The sequence below is a fragment of the Thermobia domestica genome, chromosome 8, assembly GCF_964235325.1.
Source record: "Thermobia domestica chromosome 8, izTheDome1.hap1.1, whole genome shotgun sequence".
NCBI classification, from domain to species: Eukaryota; Metazoa; Arthropoda; class Insecta; order Zygentoma; family Lepismatidae; genus Thermobia; species Thermobia domestica.
In genome coordinates this window covers 1,786,523-1,801,724 of record NC_137461.1, presented here as the reverse complement: position 1 = coordinate 1,801,724, position 15,202 = coordinate 1,786,523, and the positions used below count along the sequence as shown (strand labels likewise).

Sequence of the window (15,202 nt, the reverse complement as noted above, 5' to 3'; positions counted from 1 at the left end):
CTTCAGTTGATCGTTCAAGTTCGAAAGTGCTTCCTGCTAGTCCTTTTTGTTCTCCGCTATCAATGCTATGTCATCAGCAAACCTTATTGTACTGAAAATTTGGCCATTTACTTTTATGCCTTTCTCTTTTTTATCAAAGAATTCTTTCATCGCTTCTATATAGACGTTGAACAAGAGAGGTGAAAGTCCACATCCTTGCCTTACTTCTTTACTTATTCTTGCTTCCTTCTGATATCTTCCTGTAACAGCTGTCTGGTTCCTGTAAAGTTGGTTTACGGAACTGAGCAGCTTGATATTTTTTCTTGTCCCCGTCGAGCATGTATTAATTGGTTTCTTTGGATTTTAGCGTCTGTTCAGCACCGATGCTACAGCTTAACGTAGAATCTGAACCATATGAACTTCCATCGGGAATCGAACCCGGTGTCCCACGCCAAAGGTACTTTTGTTAACCATGTAACCACGAGGGAGCCCAGTAGATATTGAAATGAAAATAAATGTTTGTTTTACGTTCCGCTGTTATGCTGTGTATGCTAAAGAAGACTACGTTGGTGAGAATGAACAAAGAGGAATGAAACGGAAGAATCCCGAAGCAACCAGACACAGGGTGTTGGTCCACCAGCAGATATTGAGTTGCAGGCTATGTTAAGATATTGAACCACAGCCTTGCCTTCGTCCAGTATTACCTGAAACAAGCCTTTCTAGATGCGTACCATAGAGATTACTTGATGTTGCATCTATTTTCATCAGGAGCATCAATGCTGACAAAAGAGATCCCTTGTTGCCGAATGATGAGCGTTTCACGTTGGTGTGGGAAGCGTATGTTCGGATCTTATGTTCACCTGCAGATCTCCATTTCATATCACATTGGTTCTGAAGAGGGACGTAAAAGTCCAAATGAATAAGCCAATCTTGTCACAGCTGTTATTAAAAATCATTGTAAATGAATACCACAAAACCTAGGGGCGTGAGTCTCTCTATATACGATATCCACCTCAAGCGCTGTACTCAATTCTTGCCTTCTTTCCAGGCTACAATCTCCCCAAAAATCGAGTTAACTTAAAGAAATTCCTACGCATGGCTAGTGTTGTAAAATTTCCGGAAATTTTTAACGTGTTGGTAAAAACTTTTTTTTTTCTTTCAGTTTCTTTCCGGAAAAATTGGGAAAATAATATAAATCTTTGTATTAGGTTAATTTTACTAGTAATGGAAACGTTTGTTTTTTCAAACGCGTGAAAAATGTATGTTGAGAAATTTCAATATTGCGAATATTTAAAAAAGAAGCATTCGAAAATAAAACTGTTGTAATTATTCTTTTGAAAATTAATAGTCTGCACTCATTTCCTCTATATGCTTTTCAGTCGTTTATTCGTGGTTGTCCATTAATCACAGGACTTTTAACAGCTGCATACACGTCTACCATCATGAGCTCTTGAATGAAACTGAGTTCTTAAGGTGATCTTTGAACAGGTGAAATTTTGTTAATTTTAAACAAATTACTTCTCAAAAGAGACAGCAGCAGGCAAATTTCACTAATACTCATGCACTAAAACATTTAATAACTATTATTTAAATTCTAATATAGATTTATATATAAACTTTATGTACAAAATTTTGTATGTAAACACACACTTGTATTCTAGTGCGACAAATTATCTATATATATATAAATAAAAGTGACTATTTGTAATTAAGAACTCTTGAACCATCAGACCGATCTCGATGAAATTTTCAACATAGATGAGGTTTGGACCTGGGATGTTTTTTTTATCATTTTACTTTGAAGGTGCAACTTGAAGGAAGTAAGGGGAAGATATATTGAAAATGACCGACTTAGTGTCGAATCCATTGTTTTTGGGATTTCTGAGATGGACAATGACACTTCCGATGCCGCTTAAATCCAAATTCAGCACTCCAACGTGGGGGAAGGAGGAGCTACATAAAAATGATGGAAAATGGTCGACATTAGTGACGAATCCATAGTTTTCGTGGTCGCTGAGGTGAACAGTGACACTTTCGATGCCGTTTAAATCTAAATTTATTCCCGCAAATTGGGGAGGGGAGATATATAAAAATGATCCATTTTAGTGTCGAGTCCATACTTTTTAGGACCGCTGAGATGAACACTGACACTTTCGATGCCGTTTAAATCCAAATTCAGGCCCGCTACTTGAGGGTGAGAAGATAAATAAAAATGATCGAAACTGACACATATTAGTGTCAAATCCAGAGTTTTTGGGGTAAACTAGTAAATATAAGATAGTTTTCGCTACAAAAAGCATAATGTAGTAAAATGTTCGAAAATTTCAATTTTTTCCAAATTTTCCGTTTTTTCCGCGCTCGGGGAAAAAACTAAAAAAAAATTGTTTTTTACCCAAAATTTCCGGTTTTTTCCAGGTCTTCACAACACTACGCATGGCACATGCTTGTACAGCAAGGCAGATTTTCTCTTATTCCAAGAACATAAACAGAGATATTAAAGTTCAGAACTTTTAAGTAATAAATGTATTTGTGAAAATTGCTTTCTTCAAAATTAAATAAAAAAAAGTCCGTTGAATACAGAAGTTAACAGAAATATTTGAATTCAGAGGCCTTTTGTAGATCACTCTGTACATTGTCCGTAGTACTTGTATTGCATTGTTTCATGGCTGAGTATCTCCTTCCATTTGTTTATATTTAAAAGACTGACTGATGAATTTTGTTTCTGCTTGTAAATATTAAGGAAAATGATAGAAAGTTGTGAAGATGAATTATATTTTGTCCATAGATGTTCGAGATTATTCTTCAGGTTGGTATAATTAAAAAATGAAAGTAGACATTATTTTCTGTTATGATCACAAGAATACTTCAGTTGTTAGTAATAGTGGCAATTCTGAATTGGACTGCACACTGTGTTCGCCTCAGTTAACATAAACCATGAATAAAGCATCATAAAATAATAGTTAAAAGAATTGTTGTCCATGAGTTGTCTTTTAACTTGGCGGATACTTCTTCCTGGTCAAGTGGTCCTATGTCCAAATCTGGAACAAAACATTGACAAGAGACCATTCCGATTTGGTGAATTCAATTGCTTAAAATAATTGCTAGCACTGGATTCAGCACCAAAAGACACAGAGAAAAAGAGGATATTTACTGGCAGACCCTAGTATACAGGGTGGAAGATAGAACGTAGAAAATGTCTAGAAATGCCATGTTAATTTTGAAACGAGTAGAGGGATTGAGGTCGAATATTGGATATGAGGAATGCACAGGGCGTTTTTGTACGAATTTCGTTATGAATTTTTATCTCGCTTTGTATTGCAGCAATGGTTACCATTTTGTTTTATATTATTGTCACAAGTGTCTGGCCTACATATTAGCATCATTTTGTCGGCGTAGGCTGGCTGCTAGGGCCGCGCAGTCATTTTCTTATTTTTTATGAATCTTTGTTTCTTCCACGAATATAGTGGGAATTGCATCTATGTACCTCGTTGGAATCTGTGGTCTATAAGCTTTCCAACGGTGTATGAATGATTCTGTAATATAGGGGGTCACCAGAGCCCCCAACGTGAGTCTACGAGATTTTGTTAAAATCTCTGGTGGGCCTCTAAAGGTTAATCATTACATGCATGTTGAACCTCGATGATTACACATTTCTTTAACTTCCTGAGAAGTTATCAAAACATAAATGTTTACATTATATAGTAAATAGCCAATTTATTGTGAAGTAGCACTATAAGAGTGATTTCTTGTGTTTCTTCTTTTTCTTTTGAAGGACTAACATGATTTCTCCAAATTAGTACAAAATTGTGTCTTCGTAAAAATGTTATGCATAGGTTTATACATATATAACAGAAATAAGACCTTCGAAAGAAGAGAATTCTACTGCAAGGAATGTACATCATATCAAGAAGGTTTTGACGTATTTGTTCTTTACAGTGCAAGCGAAAACTTTTATGTGAACTAAATTGTACACATCTGCTGAGGAAGGTGTCACGGAACACCAAAACAACACAGTTAAGAGCCTGACGTACTAAGAATAATACAAAATTTACCAATTTTCTTTTGCTTGTTTATTCATAAGTGAAAGGAGATAATGAAATGCAACTTACCAGAATCATGGATAATGTTATTCTACAACAATAGAAAATATGAATCTGAAGAATTTTCAGTGTTGCCATCCATAGAAATTACAGTGATGCCAGAATAACATTTCTCCCAAAATCTACGTTAAGGCAGCGACTAAAATTCTTGAGGTTCATATTTTCTGTTGTAGAATAACATTATCTATAATTGTGGTAAGTTGCATTTCATTATCTCCTTTCACTTACGAATAAACAAGCAAAAGAAAAATGTTAAATTTTGTATTATATTTAGTATGTTAGGCTCTTAATAGTGAATTAAATATTTCACGCACTAAATAAAAGATACGATATATATATATATATATATATATATATATATATATATATATATATATATATATATATATATATATGCATACAAAATTAAATTTCATGAAAATCTGAAAACATTTACATTATTGTTGTATAAATGTTCAAGGGAGATGATTCTTCTTGTTTCTCACCTCAATCATAGGTTGGTGGGCAACATGGAAATTTTAAAAATTTTCTCTTCCTTGGGAAAGCTGTTTCATACTTTGACAAGGTCTCATCTTCGTAACTGCATCTACATATTCTATCCTTGGTCTTCCTCTTCCTGGTTTTCCTTCTGCCTTTCCCTCTATCAACACGTGAGATTAATCTGTCTCCTATTCGTGGACAGTTTCAACCTCAAGCAATATAATATTAGAAATTATTTGAAACAAAATTAAATGTATTTTTTCACTCAACACAATGGTAGAATCTTGCGTCAACAATTCTGTTTGAATTCGCGTTTCTTATAACATATAATTTAGGTAATGGAGTAAGTATTAAATACAATGAAACACCCAACTATAGATAATATATTGTACTGACCTCATTCTTTTATTGATAAAGCTTCTGATTTGTACAATGCAATAGTAACAAAATTACTTCATAAATGCATAATACTGCTTTATTACAAGGAGACATTTTACCCGTTGAGATATCCAATGTTTATGTAATCTGTGCTTAGACCAAAGAAGAAATCAAGCATTTAAAACAGTCTTACATTGTTCAATTTCACATTGAGCTGTAATAATAGTTAAAACACTTACGGTAATTAGTCACGTATATAAAAGTGAATAAAGCACTACAGTTGAGTCAATATATTCAATTGTAACATACTTATTCACTGTCAACGCCTTAGCTGCATTGGAAAACCGCCTCTCGTGAGATGAGCGAAGTCAAGCAGTGTTGGGTGTGGTCAGAAGAAAGATAAGTGATGAGTTTGTACTCATCAGATGGTCTTGGCATTGCAGTGTCTACTTAGCATCGTGAGGGCAACCGAGGAGCTACTAGAAAGCCAGAATTAACGGCAAGCAAAACTGATAAGCTGACTACGCATTACCCTAAAAGCAAAGAATGCCAGAAAACAGTTTGTAAGCAGTGGTCCCAAAAGTTCATTATTTTCGTTTTCAACATATTTATGCACTTGTAGTGCTTCCTACAAAATTTCAGTTATCTGAATAAAAATTTACATAATGGTACAATATAATTCCTAAAATGAACAATAATTAATATTAGAGTAACTTCAAATTTTCCAAGAAAAACTAGGAATGCCACACACACCGATTTTAAAGTTCTTTATTCGAAATCCCACGGGACAAACATTTGAACAACTTTTCAAAAACGTTCGTATTATCTATTGAGACAAAACTAACTTTAAATCATTTGGACAAAAGAACGAAATTGCACGAACACTGATATATGTTCGAAACTGTAAACAACAGTGGAACATCAACTCAACGATTATACATAAGAAAATTTCTATTAAAAAATCGTACGATTTTAACTGAATTTCATGGGACACTAAAATATAGTTCGCAGCTCTACAACTTGGATAAGAGGGGGCTCATCCTTGCAACTGGAAATGGTGAGTTTGGGGTTGAATCTAGATGTCAACGTGAGATCCGAACGGTATAAGTTCCCGCCGGGAATCGATCCCAGCTCTCCTGCTCCGGAAGCGCATACGCGAATCAGGACAGAGATCTGTAACTGTAGCTCGCACTAATTATATTTTATTTTGTTTAGAGGCTTTTCGAAATGTGGGTGTGGAGAACATATGAGAAAATAATTAGTACTCCAACAAAGAACGAATGAGAAGGTTGTTGGAGGAAAGAAGAGTGTTGGATGTAATTAAAAACGAAACTACTTAGAACATTGAGAATTAAATGGATCCTTAAATACGTGATATGTTGAAAAGCACGGAGACTTTAACTCATACGATTGCATGAAGACCACGGCACATAGAAGCTTCTCAGTTGCGGCAAAGTGGTTTTCCAATAAGGAATGAATTTTTAAAAAAAGTCTCACTACTTGGTTTACAAAATCAGAACACAAACATTTTTGAGAAACTATAATACAGTAAACTGTCGACTATCCGACATAATAGTTAAAAACTCCCTAATAAAATTAGGAATATCTTTTTAAACATCTCTTCGACTTGCAACGCCTTCTAGAGGTCTGCACGGGCTCGGACTTGGACCTACAAAGCATATATCACTTCGGGCCGGGCCGTAAACTTTTAAATATACAACTATATTTCTCCGGTCTAACTTTGTAAATATACTGCACAACGATATTTATTAGAGCGTTCTTTCTGGAGAACTTTTAAAGCACAATTGCAAAATCAAACTGCTTAGTGTTGTAAATAAAAATACAATTTTGTGTTAATTATTAAACGTATCTCTAATTCGGGCTCATTTGATTATCACACGAGCTCGGACCTAAATGCTAAAACATATTTCAGACTCGGGCCCGGGCTAAAACTTCCGGCCCGTGCAGACCTCTAACCCAGCGTTTCCCAACCTTTTTCAACTTGCAGCACACTACAGGTGTAACCTGAATTCTCGCGGCACACCCATATTTTATATATATATCCTATTATTATTATTTGTAAATATAAAATACCGTGGTATTTTTCTGTGATTACTGATCTTCTTACAGAATAAAAAGCTCGATCACAGGTTTTCCCCCGTGGTAAATCATTATGCTTATTTTTCATTCTAATTTTAAAATAGAAAACAATTACAATGAAATATAGGACTCGGGTTTTTATAAATCCATTTTCTCTTTCGAAAACTGTATCTAACCTTTCACTAAAAGGAAGATCACTAAATAACGAACAAATAAACAAGTCTCCTGTACCTTTAAAACACAAATGTAGGTAATTTGTATGCATGTTTGCTTTGTTGAATTTATTGAATGATATATTAAAATTTCAAGTTACGAAATAGTCTGCAACAATAAAGAAGCAATAATGGTTATGACAATGATAAATACGTTTTTCAACATTAGAAATGTTCAGAAAAGTAACACAGTATGAAACTTAAAATTGTAGATTTATAGTAGGTTCATAGTAATGTGAAATACAAATATACATTTTCCCCTATGTCTTGCAATTTGGTACCTATAGAATTAATAATTTGTTTCGATTTCCTCGCGGCACACCGGTTGGGAAACGCTACTCTAACCCTTCATAAAAACATTACATTGTCAAGAAAAAGCATTACATTGTATAATAATTTATAAATGAAGAGTAAGACAAGTACAAATCATTTATTTAACAGTTAGGTCTACGTATTACGTTGTTTCATTTATTTAAAAACTAGCAGCGTTCACCCCGCTTCGCTGCGGTCACCCCGGAACGCAATAAACTTTGTTACTTAGATAATTTTTACTTTTTCGCTTTCAAATTGCAGTAAATGTTAACATTATAGCGCCTGTCATTTATGTTAACCCGCCGAGTGACACGGTCATGCGGGTTGCATATAAATACGTTTATTTTTACCTATGATGAACTAATAACAAAGGATTTGTACGTTATGGACACTTGAATGGTCAATTATCTCAAGACACTGGTAATTAAAAATTAAAGTGATATGATAAAAACCATCTAGGGTCCAAATCCTAATAACCCCCCAAAAATGAAAGAAATTGGTTCAGCCGTATTAGCGTGATGAGCTAACAAAGGATTTGTGCGTTCTCTTTTATATAATAGATTGTATGTGTGAACACAGCACATAATTTTGTTTTCTCTAATTAAGGTTATAAAGTACTGGCCTGTGTAAAAGTCAGAAAATATAAACAACAGCAGATTTTGGTGTAAAAAGTACATTTTTAATGGTATGAGTGAGGCAAGATGTCAATAATTATGAACTCTGAATTTGATTTACATTCTTATGCAGTACTAAATGGGATTTAGTAATGCGGATCTTTAATTCGGTGCAGTTGGCAGGCCGTTCTCCACCACACCATCTCACCACCAAGAGAGCTCGCCACAAATCTCGGCTATATATAACCCTTCCGCTACTTTACTGCTGGATCGGCATTTTCAAAGTATTATATCATCCTTAAATTTTAGCAAACATTCGCGATGCTCCACCCCTTCCGTATCTTCTAACTCTTAGTTATGCGTTTACACATGCTAAACCGTTCTGCTAATGGAGATTGAGCTGCAAGAATTTCTTTTCCAAGCTCTACATTATGATATCTATTGTTTACCTGAATGCTACTTTGGTTCTATAAACAACTTAAAAAAATAAAAATTTGGTAACATTCTATTTTTATTTAAGCCATTGTTTGTCCTTGTTTTACTTATATTTCTCTCTAAAAGTCTCTTCAGTATAAAAACACTCAGTAAAATTGGTTATATTTAAAAGCCGAAGAAAAAGATTACAAATTCACGCCGATATACAAAACTTGTACTTCTTTTCACGCCTGTTTACTGTATATTCTTTTCCTAACTATGAAGAAAAGAAATCCTGAGCTTTGTCATAAAATCAAAGCATTTGCTGAATAATAATAATAATAATAATAATAATAATAATAATAATAATAATAAAACTGGGATCGTACATTTATAAGAAACTTTTCTTTACAAATATCGAGAATGTTATAATCTGAAAGCTGCGCAAAAAAATATCGTGCATATTTTTGCCCTATAGCTGCAAACTAAATCAAAGCGGTAAACTTGACTCATTTCAAAAGAATAAATTGATCGCTGAAAAATAAGGCAATCTTCCTCTAAACTCTTCAGTATGCATCTTTTCTTTAAAAATTGGAAATAGGGAGAATTATTTTTCTACTTAGGTAACCCGTGTGCTTTTATTCATACATAAAATAGATATTTAATGCAGTGGACTCACGACTATCCGGCCTATCTTTTTATCGTAATTAAATGAAGAAGACAAGGCGCTGGAAGCGGGCATCTGCTACGATCCTCCTACGTGTCGTGTGCAAAATACAAGTTGTGATAGGAAAAAAGCGTTCTGCTCCTTGTTCATTGTTTCGTCAGTGCGTAACGCTCCTCAATACAGTACGCTTGCCTCTGTTCTTGATTATAACCCTACAGTACGTACAATACTGTATTCGTAAATTGTTCTTGGGGTATGCTTAATGTTCATAAAGAAACGAGTTCATAGAACTCCGGCCTATCCGGATTTTTTGTTATCCGGCCTGCTCTTCCACCACATTAGGCAGGATATTCGAGAGTCTACTGTATTATGAAAAACAAAAAGGGATCAAACTCAGGTTGTCGAGTGTATCCCTCAACTTATTATTTATTTCTTAAATTTCGACTGCCATATAGCTTTTGGAAATCACTGATATAGGTAACCCTGTATTTGTACTTATTTTGAGTAAGGGTTATTAATGCTACACCAAACTAAACAGTACGAAATCGAAGCTTAACGCTCTTTACGATAATGGAGACGGATCATACAGGATGCAAGACAGTCTTTAAGAAGGGACATTATAATGATACGTCAATATTTAAAGCTTACTGCATGCATAGAAATATACCCTGATTTACTTATATGTAAAACACATTGTATCATACTTGAGCATTCATCTTACAATCTGGTTAGGAAATAAAACAAAAAAGCGTCATGTTAGTCGATAAAAAGCATACAAAACAAAAACTTCTATCAAAAAACAAAACCATAAAAATAAACATGGCATTGCTAGATAAATGTAAATGCTCCTTCCAAAGGCATCGACTTACACTAACCTTAAGTAAACAAAATTATCGAGCATGCCTCACAAGCTATAAAATATACATATAAAAGATATAAGAGCTCTATATACATAGTACAATTATAAAATCTCAGACAAAATTCATCCTTCACCAGTGATACATCTTGAAGAAGAATGCAGATCACATCTGCCCAAAAATGAATGTATTACAAAGTGTTGAGTATTTCAACATATTTTTGGTATGGAATTTTATACTAAAAAAATCCTTTTCAGATATTTGTGTACCCTGTCTAGGGATTATTGTAGCTTCTTAAGCTTCGTCTGACAGCGTTATGGGCAGCTCTCTCGAATTCCTTCATCCCTGACTGAACCGACCGAACATCGCGTTGGAATTGTTGCGTAGGGCTGTAGATTTGCGGTTCCATCGAAGGCTTCAAAAGACACAACCCTTGTCGAGGATGCCCAGAGTCTCTCGTACCAGGATCTTGAGTAGAAGATGAGAACACTGGATTGTAATTCTCCCAGCCTTTTGGTGAAAAACCATGTCTGAAAAAATAATAATAATTTAATAATGACCAACACTTCTCCCTACAGTGCTCTTTGTATTAAGAAACTACAAATTAGAATAATGAATACTGTTGATACTACAACATAATTCAGTAGAACTGAAAAAGAAAATAAGCGTATTGACTTTTCTATTCAGCTTATTCATGTAGTAAGTTCCACAATTAACAAGAGAGTGGATTGATTTAAATCACCTGATTTTTTCAATAAAAATTGTTGATTTAAATCAAATTCCGAAATAAATTAATTTGAAGTGAAAATAAATTAATTCCCTTACTGTTCTGGTGTCATCTCCCTGAGTTGCATAAAAAGTTACGTAAGTTAAGGTGTGTATATGAAGTAACGGTGTTCGAGAACCCCCTTGAACCTTATTAGTACCCCACTGACTATAAAGTCTGAATTCAAAACTGCTAGGGACTTATAGTTTAATGTAAATTTCTAACCAATTTAGTACTCACCAGGGTTCGAACTCGGAACCTTCTTGATATAAGGCGACGAACTTAACCATTGCTCCACAGGGGAAATCTCCATTCGATATTTAGAACGAAAATTCTTGTGTGTGCGTGTCTGTTTGCTCGCAGATAACAAGGGCGTATTTCAGGAAGTCCGATCTCCTCTCCGAAACTTAAAAATTTTATACATTTTACATAACATTAGACGAAATTTATGTATTTTATACGTATTTCGTGCCGCAAGCTAATTACGGACCGCCCGATTTATATATATATATATGTTCCTGCCAGATATTAATAACTTTGGTTGATAAATAGAGCAACCCACATTATGCTTTATTTTTGTTTAATTAAGCTTTATTTTTTCCAAATTATGCTTTATTGTTAATTTCAATCATTGTTTTATATTAAACGTGTATAATGTGTAATATTTACTATACATTAAATGTTCTAAATATCTTGATCAATTTATTAATATTTTACGCAACCAGCTTGTTTAATATTTAATGAACTTTCTACTTAATGCACTGTAAAGAGATATGCTTTACTCGAGTCAGTTTTATCTATCACTTGTATGCGCCTTCGAGGTGCATATATACAGAAAGGGAAAGTAAGAGATGCCAACAAAAAGTACAGAAAGTGCTCAAGAGGTACACATAACAATATAGTTTGCACTTCTTGTGTGCTATTCACTGTTGGCGTAAAGGTCTCTTCTTTCCCTTTTTTGCTTTAACCACATTAAAGAATTACACCGAAAAGTATACAGAAATAAAAATAAACTTTTCATTGTCGCATTGTTATGTTCTCAATGGTTTTGCATTCTAAATATTGATTTAAAAAAAATATTAATTCAGTATGTTAAACTTGCAGTTAAACAGAATTTTCCAAGAATTTTGCTATATAGATTTTAAATTATGCTTTTAAAATTAGTTTCTTCTGGACCCTTAGACAACCACAACCATGTTCAAGGTACCAACCATATGTGTAAATTGCTGTTATGCTTTTTATGCTTTTGGGTTGCCCTACTGATAAATGTTGCTGCACTTTTTCTTTAATGCTTAAGAAACATTGTTTGGGATTGAAATAGGTTTCACTTAAGTGGCGCAATTAACATTTAATACTAATACCTAATATTTTTTCTTTAGTTCGCGACTTGTATTATACGAGGAGAAAGATGTGATTTAAATAAAAAAAATCGATTTAAATAAAAAAAATCAACAAAAAATATATTTAAAAAATCATGATTTGTTTTCACCTTGACTAACGACTTCATAGAACACATTCGCTCTATTAGCTTTTCAGAATTAGGTTAAGAATTATATTTCTGGACATTATTGGCAGGTGTAACCTATCTAAACCAGTCATGTATGAGAGATGTCGTCCTTTGGCAATCACATTACCCGCGGACTTGAGGGAAGCGGTCTGTAACCATTATGTTAGGTACCATCCCAGCATTTGTCCGGTGTAAATGAGGAAACCTCACGCAGGATGGCTGGCTTGAAAAAGCTTTCTCGAGCGAGTTTCCTCACCAGGAATGGAACTGACCAGGGATGTCCCCAAAGTTGAACCTTCAATCTGAGAATAACTTATATATTTCCTGAAAGAGTTTGTCCAGTAAGTTCCAAAACAAGTTTCAATTCCTTGACCGGAAGTTACCCCACCCCTTCAGAGTGGAAATATATAGAACAACTTGATCCACATGCCCTATATATCAAAGTGATCTGCATGACTAGTAGATTAAGAATATAATATGCACTACTGAATTATATCCTATAGCAGAGGTTCTCAAACTTGTTACCGGGACCCACATTAAATATTGAAAAGTATTTTGTGGCCCACCTACTTTTATTCAATTACACATTGACATTCGACGTAATGATGGTGTATTTCAAAGCAATTAAATTTTGAAAATCATATCTAATTTTTCCATAGAAAGGTAACGCAGAACTAACACTACTCCCGACGCAATGCCCTATCCCGTGACAGATTTTGACTCATCCACTCTCCATCCTAACTCAGCATTTCTACTGACTGTACAACAGGGAAGGGCTCTGAGTAACCACTTACTGTTCACATTAACAAACGTTTCCAATCTTTATTTTCTGAATAGTACTTTAACACATGTTCCTGCATCAAAACAAAATGTCCATAATTAAAATGAAAAACTCCTGGCGACCCACCAAAAAACGGCCCGCGACTCACACTTTGAGAAACACTGTACTATAGTAATGAATAAAACCAAAAAAACATAATTATTTTACTATAAATATCCTATATTAGTGGACCTATAAAGTTGAGAAAAGCACAGCCATAATATATAGTGAAGAGTAAGTCATTTGGTATCACAACTAATGTGACTCATTGTTATGGCTAGATATGACATTCAGTGTACGTATTTCAATTTCTATATTCTCCAAGATTTCACCTATATACGTTGTCAAATTAGTACATTCGTTACATATTCGTCAACTGCTCATCTAGACGAGTTGTTTGATACATCAGAAAAACGTTCAATAGAGTTACTAATTAGAGAAAACTAGTCGTGATGATAGTTTGAGCTCATTTACTCGATCCGAACAGCGTTTTCTTTGTAGCTATATAAACTTCATTGGTCACCATTCAGGGTTTAAGCCCTCTAGCCACGAAATGAACCGGGTAATGAGAAGGAAGAAGGCTCCGACTGGATGTTGTTTGCCGGAGTTTGGCTATGTATGAGAGTCATGTAACTCACATGTCATGGTCCTGGCAAGACGGCGCTACCAGCGCTTGGCCTTTGTTTTTAAGGTGTGAGGGCCACGTAACTCTCACTGCCTCACGATTACTCTACGGCGTGATAGTGACATTCACTAATATAAGATTTTATAGTAAAATAATCATTTTTTGGCTTTATTACCTTGATATAAGTGAGTAGTGCATATTATATTCTTAATATACAGGTCACGCCGAGTACTTTGATATATAGCTCAAGGTCATGTTGTTCTATATATTTCCAACCCTGAAGGGGTGGGGTAACTTCCGGACAGGGAATTAAAACCTGTTTTGGAACTTACTCGACAAACCCTTTCAGGAAATATATAGGTTATCCCCAAATTCAATGTTCTACTTTGCAGTCATCTCTAGTGAGACCGCTCGCATCAAGATTATTTTTCCAAACTAACATTGCATTGTTTGCTTGCAGGTAAAATTATGCAACTTAACCTGTATTCACAATATATAACACTATTTGCGCTGCCTGACTACGAGATTTCAGTGCTTGCGACTTACTTTTGTGATCATTTGGTTTTGATGGGTTGTACAACACCAAACTTATTATAAGCAAGGAAACATACTATTTCGTTCACGAAAGACACTTTTTTTTCTTCTTTCTTTCTTTCGGCATTAAAAATGCGAGTGTACTCATGCTCATGGTGCATACACCCTTGTATAAAAGTTCTCAAATATCTGGTTTCAAGAACTTAATACTTAATAACATAACTTTCCATTGGCGCAAACTTATGGAAAACATTCTCCCAATCTTGAGCAAGGTTTGCACAAACCATAATTTATTTTGAGAACCCACTTTTTTTTTTTAAATAATAATAATTTGCTCTATCTATTTATATTACATATGGACAGAAATAAGTTTGTTTCGCCTTGGTGTTATTATGCAACAACCGGATTATGCTGGAAATGGTCACATAAGTTTAAGGCGGAATCCAAACCGTTTCTCGGCTTACATCCAAGAGAAATTGTCCTTTATTTGGACTCGAAATCGGGACTGATTGGCCACAAATGCGATGAGTCTGCCGACTCACGAAGGACTCCTGATAAAAATACATTGTACTGATCTTTACGTAGGCCTACTTGTTAGTTTAATTGTCAAGAGTCATTTTAGAAGGACAAAAAGATATAGTTGCACAAGTGAAATCATTATACAGAATTATATATAAATCGGAAAACTCTCGCCTTAACGATTGAGAAAATCCTGTTATTACTTTAAATACAAAACAATAACGGGAAAATCCCGTTGTTGTTTTGCATGTAAAATTTAAAGGTCAATGTATCATAATAAGTACGCTAAAACTGAGGTATTAAGTAATAAATTTAGTA

The 15,202-nt window shown here is 34.4% G+C and overlaps 1 protein-coding gene across 1 annotated transcript in view; it reads right to left on the bottom strand.

Moving 5' to 3' along the window:
- Positions 1–4,932: 4,932 nt before the first annotated feature.
- The window catches only part of LOC145692629 (uncharacterized), a 32,776-nt gene continuing 22,506 nt past the window's right edge, over positions 4,933–15,202 (bottom strand). Inside the window, exon 3 of the mRNA XM_081767964.1 lies at positions 4,933–10,643. Within this exon, the coding sequence (XP_081624090.1) occupies positions 10,388–10,643 (256 nt within the window). The 3' untranslated portion in view covers positions 4,933–10,387. The remainder of the gene's footprint in view (positions 10,644–15,202) is intronic.